The sequence below is a fragment of the Akebia trifoliata genome, chromosome 13 (assembly GCF_017979445.1).
Source record: "Akebia trifoliata isolate Shusen 1 chromosome 13, ASM1797944v1, whole genome shotgun sequence".
NCBI lineage: Eukaryota > Viridiplantae > Streptophyta > Magnoliopsida > Ranunculales > Lardizabalaceae > Akebia > Akebia trifoliata.
The window spans coordinates 25,444,838-25,459,059 of NC_141387.1; the positions used below are offsets into that span (position 1 = coordinate 25,444,838).

General features: G+C 36.6%; 1 protein-coding gene across 5 annotated transcripts in view; it reads right to left on the reverse strand.

The window, feature by feature from the left end:
* Window positions 1-865: 865 nt before the first annotated feature.
* LOC147388124 (putative LRR receptor-like serine/threonine-protein kinase At1g56140) overlaps window positions 866-14,222 on the reverse strand; it is an 84,827-nt gene continuing 71,470 nt past the window's right edge. For 3 of the 5 annotated variants that reach the window (XM_086420827.1, XM_086420826.1, XM_086420824.1), the window contains 9 exons: window positions 10,513-10,577; window positions 4,206-4,582; window positions 3,563-3,758; window positions 3,301-3,471; window positions 2,688-2,806; window positions 2,221-2,431; window positions 1,880-2,111; window positions 1,627-1,777; window positions 866-1,417 (listed from right to left, as the gene is read on the reverse strand). In XM_086420827.1, the coding sequence (XP_086276953.1) occupies window positions 1,127-1,417; window positions 1,627-1,777; window positions 1,880-2,111; window positions 2,221-2,431; window positions 2,688-2,806; window positions 3,301-3,471; window positions 3,563-3,758; window positions 4,206-4,582; window positions 10,513-10,577 (1,813 nt within the window). In that variant the 3' untranslated portion in view covers window positions 866-1,126. The remainder of the gene's footprint in view (window positions 1,418-1,626; window positions 1,778-1,879; window positions 2,112-2,220; window positions 2,432-2,687; window positions 2,807-3,300; window positions 3,472-3,562; window positions 3,759-4,205; window positions 4,583-10,512; window positions 10,578-14,222) is intronic. The other 2 variants (XM_086420828.1, XM_086420825.1) reach the window with 1 other exon arrangement.

Below are 14,222 nucleotides of genomic sequence, written 5' to 3' on the forward strand. Positions count from 1 at the left end.
CCGATTAGATAGTCGAAATTTTCAGACCTAGTCTCGATCTATTACACTTTATTTGGGTAGTAGAAGGAAATTTGGATGGCTTTTGGGCACCATCACTAAACCACCCCTCACTGATCCCAAAATTGAACAATGGGAGATCGATAACTGCACCATTCTTGGATGACTTTTCAATTCTATGGAGCAGCACAAATACACACTGGATCTCCTTCAAGATACTGGTATGCTTGGTTGTCGTTCTGCCTCCTCCCTTATAGATCAAAATCATCGTCTTCATATCAAAACTAGTAATTTATTACCGGATCCTTCTTCTTATCAAAGACGTATAAGCCACCTGATTTATCTAACTAACATAAGACCAGATTTGACCTTTACGGTTAGTGTGACCAATCAGTTCATACATGCCCCATACACTTCTCATCTTGATGTAGTTTATTGTATTCTTTGGTACTTGAAGTCTTGTCCTGATTTTAAACTTTTCTTCTCCTCTACTACCCTATCACATTTGTCTTGCTTCACTGATGCGGATTATACTGGTTCTCTTATAGATAGAAGATCTACCTCTGAGTTTTATACCTTTCATGGTGGTAACATAATCTCATAAAAAAGTAAGAAACAAGGTATGGTTTCCCGCTATTCTACTGAAGCTGGGTATCGTACTATGACCCTTGGCACTTGCAGACTAACTCTCATCTTATCAAGCTAGGTTTAGTTGATATATTTGCTCCAACTTGAGGGGGAGTATTGAAAATAATATAGTTTCTTTAGTATTTATTTTAATTCTATGTAAGGGCATTTATGTCTATTCACATTATGTAAGGACATTTATGTCCTATTTACTTTCTAGATATATATATATATATCAAGCACTCATTAACGAGACTTTAAAATTACCTTCTACAATTTCTTTCTTTGTGTGTATACAACATGTATAACGAGGAACAAATGCAAGAATTTATGAAAACTTCAGTACAACATAATTTGATAGATAAAAAGACATTCATTCTCATCGTCCATCCCCAGTAATCTCATGGAGCATTGGTTGAGTCTACATTGGTGAATAATCTTCAACGACTAGGTTTGGCGAATAGTCTCCAACCGCCAGGTTTGGAGTTGACGATGAGCCATGCTAACTACTAGTTCTTTCTCTTGAGGTTCCGCAAGTATATTGACTTGTAGAGCTACTTAAATCATTAAACTGCCAATCTGTCAAGTATGCAGGCCGTGATATGTCGATGCTTACTTCAATATCTCCGGACAACATGGTCACCACACGTGACATTGATGGGCGTAGCATTGGTGACGCTTGTGTGCACAAAAGTGATACTCCTAGCACTCTCTTTGCTTCTTCTTCATTGAATTCGGATAATGTTGGATCAACAAGTTCTAATTTGCGATTATTTTCATGGAGATGCCAAGCCTAGAAAATTTAACAAAATGTGACAATAAAGAGGTGATTAGTTTTTCATAGACGGAATTTCAAAAATAATCATTTCCCAACTAATCATATAGACCCTTGGCAATATTTTAGTAGGATCTAGCAGCAAGATTTTGTCAACCCAGATCACATTTTTTTGGGAAAATCATTTCCCAACAAATCATATAGACCCTTGGCAATATTTTCCATACCCATTCAAGAAGATAAATCCTCTCTTTGTCCAAGCTCAAGTCAGAATTTGGTCTCCCACAGAGAACCTCAAGAGCAACGATCCCAAATCCAAACACGTCGGCCTTTTCTGTTAGGTGCCCACGCAAAGCATACTCCGGTGCCAGATAGCCACTTCAATTATGACCAGAAGTCAGTCATTTACTTGAAATATACAAAAAAAAAACAAAAAAAAAAAATTTAGTAAAGAACAAGTGAAGTGAGGGAGAAGGTTACATTGTCCCAGCAACCCGAGTGCTTATGTGGGTCATCTTGTCATCGTATAGTTTGGCCAAACCAAAATCTGAAATTTTGGGTTTGAGATTGGCATCAAGAAGAATATTACTGGCCTTGACATCTCTATGTACGATTCGGACCCTCGATTCCTCGTGAAGATAGGCTAGACCCCTCGCTGTTCCCAAGCATATGTCATAGCGGGTTGCCCAATCAAGATGCAAACCACTCTTTCCTGTTCATGCATACCAAATGTCATAAAGTGTCCATTAAGAAACACATTTAATTGAAAAGAGCTTACTCTGAATATTAGGAAACTATATAGTTCCATTATAGAATCTTACCAAAGAGTGCTTGATCAAGGCTATTGTTTTCCAAGTACTCATAAACTAGGAGTCGCTTATCCCCCTCGATACAACATCCATACAATTTCACAAGATTGCGGTGTTGCACAGCTGATATGGTAGCAATTTCTGCTACAAACTGACGTTTTCCCTGGTGGGATGATGCCAAGAGTTGCTTCACAGCTACAATTCTCCCATCAGGAAGTTTTCCCTATAGAGAGTTTCACAGTTGCATGGAAAAATAAATGAATATTCTTTGTTAAGAACTTCTTAATGCCTTTTCTGGTTTTTGCTCCTTTCCCCCCCTCTAATTGGTGTAGTGTGTCTAGACAAAAGGAAAAGTTCAAAAAGTGTATCAACCCATGCATAACTGACTCATGCTGTGGTGTTATTGGATAAAAAAAAACTGTAAGATGTGCTTTAATGCTTCTTATTTAGTAGTCCTTGATTGAATAAAAGTGACTTACCTTATAAACGGGTCCAAATCCTCCCTGTCCTAGCTTATTTGTAGGGATGAAGTCTTCTGTGGCAGACCTCAACTCATCATAAGTATAAGTGTTTGTTCTAAAAGCTATTCCAAGAAGCTCTGCAAATTCAACAATAAAGGTAGGATATAGATATGCCTCTCTTTCTCTCCATGTATATATATATATATTATATAGGGTTGAGTTTCAGTGAGTTGTGAAGAATGACTTGTTTAAAAATACATAATACCCTACTGTATAAACAAAAACTCCAACGCTTGGGATTTATAAATATTTCGATAACGCACTTGGAGATACTTATACCGAGGATAAATCTCGATTGTTGGATTTTGTGTTCCAATGGGTGGGATCAAAGTATTAAATGTCAAAATATTTCAACAGTCCCTGGAAATGGAAATATTTCGATGAAATATTTTGACTAGTGTAGAAATAAATTCAATTTTGATGGAAATTTTATAGAAGTGATGAAAATATTGAAAAGTTTTTTGTTGTAACTGTAGAAATGATAAAGCTGACATGAAAACACTCATAAGCAAGGTATTGAATTTTGATTTCGATGTCTATTTCGACCATTATTTAACGACAATTGTGTTACCTTCATCTTCATCACTGCCTCGACATTGTCTTCTTCGAATTAAAGAAAAGACCACAAACAAAGAAATAAAGCTTACGACTCCAACAGCAACAACAATCCCCACGATCAGACCTGTCTTTTTCTTCTTTTTCATAGTATTTGGTGGAGTATTACTAACAGTGGGTACGAAATCTGAAGAACTTAGTTGTTAATAACATCAAAAGATGAGGAAATATAGAAGTTAAAAAATTTGAATTTCTTCACATCTTTTCTAACATATTACCTGGAGTAGCACTGATGGCTGAAATTGAAGGTCCATATATACCTTGACCAGGTATAAAAGAAGTCCCTTTTCCAGCCCAAAATAGATGAATTTCAAGGAAGTTCTCAGATACTTGAGTCTTGAATTCCCTTTGAACAGCTCTAAAAGACCTGCCTGCTTCCTTACGTATGTCAAAGTCTCTTTCCCCCAATTTTCCCTAAAACATTAAGTAGAAAACCTCAAAATCAATTGAGATCCTTGGATACAGAGTTTGGGTACTGCTACTATGGCTGTCAATGGATGGGATCAGACCTGAAATCCGATCTGTTCCGATCCGATATCTTATTGGATCGGATCTGGATCAACCATGTCCTGATCCAATAAGGACCCAATCTGATAATATGTTAGGAAATGTATAAATTATATTATATATTTGTTGACATATGAAGTTTAGGTAGATTTTGTATATAAAATCAGGTTTGACCAGATCTGGATCTGGATCTTAATATTGAGATCCGATAAGGGTCCGGGTCCGATCCAATACTTATCAGATCAGTCCCAGACCGATCGGATCCTTATTGTATCGGAACTAAATCGACCCCAATTTGATGCAGACCCGATCCATCGGGTACATATGTCAACAAAAAAAAAAAAAAAAACTGACCTGAACATAAATATCAAAAACACGCCTTCCAAGACTCCACCAAGTAGAAGAATCAGGGAAAGTTGTTTCTCCAAATTGCATGGTTACAGTGTAATTTCCATTTTCAAGTCCCAGACCATAGTATCTTAGTGATCCTGGGGATAGCCTTGCTGTTTTGAAAAGCTCTGAGTCCAGCGTATTTAGGAATGGAGATGAATTTGATCGGGTATACTCAGCATTGCTCATCTCACCAAATCTTCCAACGTTGCTAACAGCCCACCTGTTTCCATTGCTCACAAAATACGAAGCTGGGCCAAGAGTGGCATTGTCTCTCTCAAACACAATCCCATTTGAAGATGTAATCTGCTGACCACCACAATTGACTGCAAAGGAAGAATCTGAACAACAGTTGATGGTTATATTGATCAAACTCCGTTCTAACAGATCCCCAATGGATACCCTCAAGATCAAGACATCTCAGTGAAGATATTTTAAGACAGTGAAGCTTGGAACCAAGATCACGTGTGACGGATAAGTTCTAATATGATGGAGAAGACACATGTTGAGAAAGAGTTACTTGCTGAAATTAGAGGTGAATAGAAAAATCTGATTCATTCTACTGACCCCAATATTTGGGATAAGGTATAGATGATGAAGTTTCATCTCTTTCCAACAAAGTGACGTCACTTTCATTAGAGAATGAAGGGAAAATAGTGCATAAGAATGTAGGAACACAGTTATTAAGTAAATATTTGATGTAATTGGAGATCAGATAACTTTAAAAAAATGACAAATTTTATTAGAATATAACACTACACTAAAAGCAGTGCTACAGGGACTATAAGTCCACTCAAAAACTCAACTCTCTCTCTCTCTCTCTCTCTCCCTCCCTCCCTATATATATATATATATGTACACACACACACACAACGCACACACACTAGAGTTTGCCCATGCATACGGCACGGTCACCATCTTTGGAGTTAAGGGGCTAAAAATGGCAAGATAATAAAGTAGGAGAGCTATTATCGGAAAAGGGGAGAAGAGGAAAGAGAATAAAGTTAAAGGTATTATTGGAAAGGGGGTAGAAGAGAAAAGGCAAAAGGCTGAAATTGTTCCTCAATATCAATGAGGAGATTATATCCTAACCCCAACTTATGATGTGGATAAATATTGGGATAGGAACCGTTGTGTTTATTTATTTATTATTATTATTATTGTTATGATTATACGTGTGTGTGCGCGCGCGCTAGACATTCCCTCTCCTTAGAGCCTTTATAAGACTTTTATGTGAACTCTATAGCTTCTCACCTACCTTAATGATTAATCATTCTTCCCATGTAAGGGCATCTTACCAAGGTAACTTCCTAGGAAACGAAAACAATTAAGACTCAGTAAATTAACTGTGAAGACTTAGAAAATAACTAAAGCAAAAAATGCAAATTCTTAAAACCATAAAACTAAAAGCATCCCGTTAAGTATTCACTACTACATCATCCTCCCTGGGCCGCACGGAACTCGAATTTGAGCTTGCCATAATATCTTGAAAGATCACACACCCTGAAAGTAGAATGAGTGCGAACATTAGAAGTAAGGTCCACCTTGAATGCATTGACATGGCCCAACCTTTTTATGTTTTAACTTGTTGGAGGCTTCAATTGGAAATCTCTCCTTGTACCAACAAACCAACAAAAGGTCTCCAACATCAAAGGAAACATATCTTCAGTAAGTCTCTACCTTTTTCTTATATTTGGTATTACTTGCTTCCAATTTTTTCGCCTAACATCTTGATGAAGTCGTAAGGACGATTCAGCTAAATTCATAGCATCTTTGCTTGCCTTGAAAGAGTCTAGTAATGGAACAAGATCCAAATAATGGGTTGGAGTATATCCATACGTAACCTCAAAAGTATTCTTTCCAGTAGAATGATTGGTAATTGAACTGTATGCAAATTCTTCCTGTGATAAAGCCATATCCAACTGTTAGGTTTCATTCCAGCTAAGCTTCATAACAGATTGCTCAAAATGCGCTTCACAACTTCAGGTTGCCCATATGTTTGAGAATGATATGTATTGCTAAATTTCAAGTCAATCCCTAGACTCATCCACAATATCTTCCAAAAGTAACTAGAAATTTTGTATCTCGATCTGAAGTGATGGACTTTGGAATTCCATAAGCTTGACAACGTCTCCTAAGTGTAAATTAGCAACATATGACGCATCCATGGTCTTTTTGTAAGGTGTAAAACAAGCCATTGTTTAAAACTACAAAAATTGAATCCATACCTCTTTTTGTTCTTGGCATTCCAACAACAAAATCCATGCCCACATCTTCCAATGGCCATTTTGGATCCGGAAAAACAAGTATAAACCTGAATTTTTAGCATTTCCTTTGCAAGCTTGACATATCCCACATCACCTATCATGCCGAAGCTTTGGGCAATAATACTTTTTTGTCTCCAAAGTAAAAGTTTGATCATGACTGAAGTGTCCACGCAAGCTTCCACAATGCAACACATGAATGACCCCATTGAATGGAACATTCAGGAATACAAAAGAGAGATCCCCGTAAGAGAAATCCATCATAGATTAAGAAATCATCACATGATCCATTTTTGCAATGTTTTCAAATGTCACCAAATTCATGATCATGATTATAAAGTTCCATGATCAGTTCAAAACATATGAAATGCGTACTCATAGTGCTTAGAACTGTACGTCTTTGACTCAGACATCCGTCACTTAATTGAACTGTCCACTTTTATGTCATAACAGAAAAGTAAATTCCTGCAGAAATGTAATCCACTTTGCCCGTCATCAGATAAGGTTACCTTGATTGTTGATGTACTGGAGAGCTTCATGATCAGAGTTTGAGATGAACTCCCGATGATGAGATATTGTTGCCAAAATCATAGACCTTGAATAAGGGCATAATTGCATAAAACTCCATATCATATTCAGAATATTTTTGTTTGGCCTCATTAAGTCTCTCTAAAGAAAGCGATTGAGTGATCTTCTTGACTTAGTATGCCTCCAATTCCCAATTTAGAAGTATCACAATCAACTTCAAATACTTCTCCAAAGATTGGCAAAGCAATAACAAGTCATTGAAAGCTTTTCTTTGACAAGCTGAAAACTTCTCTCTGCATCCGGTGTCCACTTGAACTTGCCTTTGTTGATGTTATCTGTCAAAGGAACTGAAATGGTACTGAAATTTTTTATGAACTGACGACGCCAATCCATGAAAATGTCATACGTCATGTACATTGCAAGGAATCAGACAAGTGAAAATAGCTTCTACTTGTACTTCATCAACTCGAACACCTATAGAAGACAAAATATAATCTAGGAAGACTAGGGTTTTACATGATGAAAGAAATTTTCTTAAGATTCACATAGAGCTTTTCATCTTGTAAAGCTATTAGAACATACCTAGGATGTTTTTCATGCTCATCAAGCTTATTACTATAAGTGAGGATATCATCAAAAATAGACTACTATGAACTTTTCGATGAATAGAAATAGAACTTGAAACCCAAAAGGCATGACAAGTCATTTAGACAAACCTTCACGACTCCGAAAAGCTTTCTTCTATTCCTCACCTAGATTGATTCGGAATATGATGGTATCCACTTCTAAGATCAATCATGGCTGACACACAATAAAATGGTAATCTGATGATAGAACAATTAACAATACACATATGTCATGGTCAATCCTTTATGGGAGTCAACAATGCTAGATCGGCGCAAGGATGCTTATTTCTCTGATGTATCGCTTCTTTAATAAATCATTGACTTGGTGAAGAAGTTGTTCATGTTCTTTTGGATTCATGCGCCAGTGCACCTTGTTTGGAAGACTAAAACCTGGAATCAAGTCAATTTGGTGTTACATGTCCCTTTAAAGGGGAAAACCATCAGGTAATTCTTTTGGAATGATTTCCTTCAATTCCTCCTAGGAGGTTTCAATATGTTCGATACACCCACAGGCGTTATATCAGCTTTAGCTAACAGCACAAACATAGCTTTATTTTCCTTACTTTTTTCAACAAGTAGTGTTACTGTCAAAAAGGTATTTCCCTCCTCATTGATAGATTTAGGAGAATTCTCTTCTTTACTAGGCAATAACACAATTTTGAAGTTGTTAAATTGAAAGGTGTGCTTATTTTTCCTACCATCATGAGTGACAATTTTGTCAAATTGCCATGGTCTCCTTGGGAGTAAATGGCATACATGCCTAGGAACCACATTACACCACACATTAGCTTTGTAGTTTGTTTCCCATGGAAAAAGAGATTAATCATCCTTGATTTACCTTCACATCAATACCTTTTTTGAGCCAAGAAATCCAAGAAGGTTTTGAATGTGGTCAGATCTTCAATTTGAGATCCTCTGCCATGGCTTCTGAAGTGAAGTTCTCATAGCTTCCACTGTCGATCACAATAGTACATAAATTACCTTGCACTTTTCTTCAAGTTTTGAAGATACTTGAGCAAAGCTAACTTAAGTCATCCTGAAATTTTGGAGTAGTCAAAGTACAGTAAACTACCAAACTTTCACCACTTCAAGCTCAATTTCTTATTTTTCCACTAGGTCGACCTCAAAGAAAAGTTCTAAGGATTCATCAATCACATCATCCTTTTCTTCATCCTCCACATAATTGATGCAAACACCTACTTGATACTTAGGACATGCACTTGCACTATGCCCTACTAGCCCACACGAGAAACAAATAAAAGGCTTCCCTCGACCACTTATATTAGTAGCATGTATAGAATCATGTGTGGGTGTAGGCATTTTGATAGGTACCTAGTGGTATTGATACAAGCACCACTCCTAAAAACAATGCCCTTTCCTCTAGAAGATTCACAGTGTTACACACTATTAATATCCATCATTTTTTTATATGTCTTCTTCAAACAATTCGAGCTTCAATTTTTAAGGCCAATTGGTACGCATCATTGAGTTTCCATGCACTGTATCTCAATTTCATCGCAAATCGATGATCACGAATCATTGACAAACCAAGCTGACAATTGTTCCTCAGTTTCTTGAATGTCATTTCGAACCGTGAGTCGATCAAATTCTTTGGTACACTTAGTGGCACTCTTTGAATTTTGATTAAGATTGTTGGATTGAAAAAATACGATTTGAGCATAATTAATGGGAAGGAACTTTTCTTTAAATCATGATTTCATTTTTCCCAAAATTTTAGGATCACCTTTTTGAATGCGGAGTTCTTCTTAAACCTTATCCAACCATGTCAACGCATAACTTTGAAGTGGAGTAGTCACTATCTTGACATGGTGATTGGCCGAAATCACTTTTAAATATAAAAAAACTTCTCACGGAAATAAGCAATCAAGAAATTACTCAAGGTTCAATTGCCCATGGAACTCTAGTACTTCTACTCTTAAAGAATCAACGATTTGATCACCTTGCACATTGTGATTAGCAAAGGGATTAACATCGATTCCTTCATCCAAGGATACCAATTCACTCACATGATCTCCAAGAGCTTCTTATCGTTCCAAACACACAATAAGCTCTTCAACTTGTCTATGTAGTTCATGGATCTCATTGTATCTAGCATCACCATCTACATGTATCCAATTGCCTTGTATTGCCGTCATTGCGAGAAGAAAGAAAATATCAAATCCTCAAGGAGGGTGAGAGCAAGATTTGATACCAAATGATCTAATTGGAGATCGGATAACTAAAACAAAAGACAAATTTTACTAGAATGTAAAACTATACCTAAAATGATGTTTACAAGGACTCAAATTCCACTCAAAAACTCAATTAAATATCTCTCCATGCTGGACACCCCCTCTCCATCGAGCCTTTACAAACTTTGTTTCACAACTACCAACCACCCTCTATCAATGTAAACTCTTCACCATCTCACCTAGCCTTCACCTTCTCACCTACCTTAATAACTCCTCATTCTTCACAAGTAAGGGCATTTTACCAAGGTAACTTCCTAAGAAATGAAAACAACTAAGACTCACTAAATTAACTCTCAAGACTTGAGAAAATAAATAAAATACTAATTCTTAAACCCATAAAACTAAAATCGCCCCCTAGATGTTCACAACTACATCAATATTGGCATCTAGGTTGGATTTTGTAAGGAGTATATCTAAAAAAGAAATATGTGTTTCATAACTGTCCAAGAAAAATTAGAAGTATTAGTATTTCTCTCAAGGATATTTTGAAGATCTTTTTCTCCTTGTTAGACATACAATAATCTTCTTGTTAGGCATCGTAGTTCCTAATTAAATTGTTCCATTTAAAAATCAAAGGAAAAGAAAAGAAATTATTACTTACAACGTGGAGAATCTCGATTGCATGGAAAATTTTGTTGAAGACAACTCAATCCTAAAGACAAAACACTGTATGGAAAAGAAATGTATCTAGATTAAAAGTAACCACCAAAGCATAATGCAATTGTGCATGCAGCATCTAGATCATTTTATCAACATATGTATTTGGATGAAAATTCCAATAATTAGTATTACAACTCTAGATCAAACGAAAAAAACTCTTAGGTTTAAAGTGTTTTTCAATTGATTTTATGGAGCATAAAAGAAATCAGTCCAATTCTTCATCGGTCGTCCACCTTAACACTAACACACTGACAAGTCGAACTCACCGGATCATTGTCAGTTGTATTCGCCAGAAGGTCCAATCGACGACGTCGCCAATTCGTTTCCCCGATAAACTTTGTTTTTATTAGGGTTTTTTGCACCTTAACACAGGAGGTAATTTATTTTTTTACTTGTACAATTTGACCCAATTTTGACCCGATTGATCCAACCCATTTGATAGTTGCCTCGCTTAGTTGACCATTAACTGAGTCGTTGACTAGGTTTGACCAATCTATTTGATTGATTGACCAAACTATGTATTGAGTTCAGTTTGGGAATAACTTAGATAATCATTTTTTTTGGAAAGTCATTTTGAAAAAATGGAATCTTTGTTTAAGTTTTGTTTGGCATTTTCAATTTATCTAATTAAGTTTAAATTTCTATTCGGCCAAGGAATCAATTATCTAATAATATGTTTTGATTTATGCTTGGCTTGTCCATGCATTCAGAATTGGTTTTCAAATTATTAGTAATGTTGCATCAAGAATCTCTTTTTTATTTTTTATTTTTGGTTTTAACAAGCTTAATATACTTGACCTATATAAGTCCACATCAACTGACTGTTAGTTCCACATTTTTTCAATCCCGAGACTTAAGTTGTGTGTTGGACCGTTTACAATTGAAGACATTTGAAGACTCCAATAAAGCCGCTCAACCTCAAGCACATCAACAAAATGCTCATAATGTATGTGGAAAAACCCAAAAGGTAATGAGACCACCTAGACCATTCCACAACACCTAGATGATTGTTAGGTCGACTCATATTGTTACAGAAATCTTATTCCTCGATTCGTTCTTTCATCGGAACTTCTGGGAATCGAAAATGGCTTGTCAGGAGTCAAAACGGCCAAAAGGGCATTTTGGTAATTTTACCACCCCTTGTGCCATCTCCAGTCCCTTGATGAGTGTTTGGGAATCTTATATGGGTAAGATCTTGAAAATCCCCGAACCGTTTAATCACTGGACCTACTGGGAGCTCAAAATGACCCAAAAGGGCATTTTGGTAATTTACCCGACACTACCAGGTAAAATGACCAGGGCCCCTGGCAGCAAGCTTCATGTTTCACTAGGGTCACGGGGGTGTTTACTAGGGCCGCCGGATTGTTCACCAGGGCCGCCGAGTGAGTCACTCTAACGATCCAAAAATTCGAAAATATGATAGTTGAAACTACCGATAGGTAATTTTTATTTTCCAAATACCTTTAAAACTCATCTCTTTAGTTCATTTTTGGGTTGAATCATATCCTATAGACGTTTAGCTCTCCCCTCTCCACACTTAGAGAGCCTTCTCTACTTTCATGAGAGTCTAACTTAGGTGAACCCCTTCGACCTTCTTAAACCTCTCATTTGATCACATTCCAACAATCAAACCTCACCTTGCATACACAGTGGTATATTCATGGAGCAAAGAGTAAAGGGAGAAGATGGAAGGAGTGATCAGAGGGCGCCGAACTCAAAAAATTGATTGGAAGATCCAACCGTCGAGGTGCACTTGTGAACTCAAAGACTCGAAGAACTCAAGATCGCCATTGGCAAACATTAAGAGTTTAGTGAGTCCTTGTTATTTTGATTTTTCATTTTCAAATCTATGTATGAGATTACTTGGTTCAGCCCATCAAAAACCAAGCTCTTGTTAGAGTCTACAACTCTTGACAAGAGAAGAGGTTCATGAATTTCCGATGAACAAAATTCACAATTTCAAGAAGATGCATTTCTCTCGATCTTAAGGTTTTAGAATTTAGCCTAGATATAAAAATTCTATGTAAAAGGTTCGAGGTGAACAATAAACCTCTTTGATAGTGAACACTAAGTTCCTAGGCAAGAACCTTGGGAGTGGATGTAGGCACGTTACCGAACCACTATAAAATGCTTGTCTCGTGTATGTGGAAATGCCTCTATTAACTTACACTTAGATGAATGCATGCTATGAATGAATATTATGCTATGTATGACATGTCATAAATGTTTAGATTCTAAGTGAACAACTATTGCATTGTAAACTAGAGACTTGTCGTGAGAATAGATGTAAGCACATTGCAAAATCATTATAAGTCTTATGTCTCGTGCATGTTTTATGATTCTGCAACTTACACTTGAATACTTTGAATGTTATAAGATGCCATGAATGCCGAATAGGTGAATCTTATATGAATGGACCATTGAATGACATGACGAAATGAATATTTAAATTGCAAGTGTATTTTCATTAAATGCATTTTAGAGACATAAGTGCAAAATCGAGGAAAGGTGAATAACCTAGAATAAATAATCACCTTATCAATTTAAGTTAAAATTAAATAAATCGAAATAAATTTTAATTATCCTATTCACCCCCCTTCTAAGACTAAACACGGTACGAAGCCCGGTATTTTCACTGACTTGGGTTCAAACCTAACTTGAAGTGCCAATGGTGAATCAGCCCAATCAGCATCACTATAACAATTAATGTTAGAATGACTAACATCTAAGTAAAAGAGCCCTCGTCCAAGAGAAGACTTCATATAACGCAGAATCTGCCATACAACGTCCAAATGGGGGGGACTGGAGGAGAGTGCATAAACTAAAGACTAGCAATGGCAAAATCAGGCCTGGTACATGTCAAGTAGACAAGACGACCAACCAGACGATGATACATTGACAGATCTGGAAGAGGGTCACCTTCGTTGATGTGGAGAGCATGATTCGAGTCCATAGAACAATGAGCAAACCTACATCCAAGCATATCTTTAAGCAAATCAAGAACATCTTTCCTCTAGGAGAGAGATGGGCCTTGAGTGGAAAGAGCAACCTCAATGCCTAAGAAGAAACGAAGATACTCCAAATCCTACATATAAGGAAGAACCCAATTCTGTTTTCAGACAAGCAATGTATGTAGGATCATCACCAATAATGATGATGTCCACATATACTAGTAAGATGGTTTGATGACTTCCCAAACTAGTGTGGATGACCTCCCAGTACAGCCACCAAGTGGTTATAGTTTCTCCCATTGGACGCTAAGAAATGATAGTATGTTAGGTTGCATGATTCATGAGTTTGTCTATATGAAAGATAAGCATAAAACCTCCGAATTCAAATTTTTCGGTGATAGTAAAGGCTTAGTTTTCTAATGAGAGAAAGGTAATGTAATGCAATGATGATAATCAATGCAATAATGGGGCTTTTGAAATCTTCAATAAACCTTTCTAAAGTGGATATTTATTGATGATCCAGAAGTAAGAATGTGTGAAGTGTGCGTGACTCCATATATCACTTTGTTAAAACCAAATAAACGGTAAACTATAAAGTTGAATATTGGTACTAATTTTGAAATCATGGAATTATCTTGGTGTTTAGAACTGGAAACACCAAGACATTCATGATCCATTATTGTTGAATGATGCCCCAGGA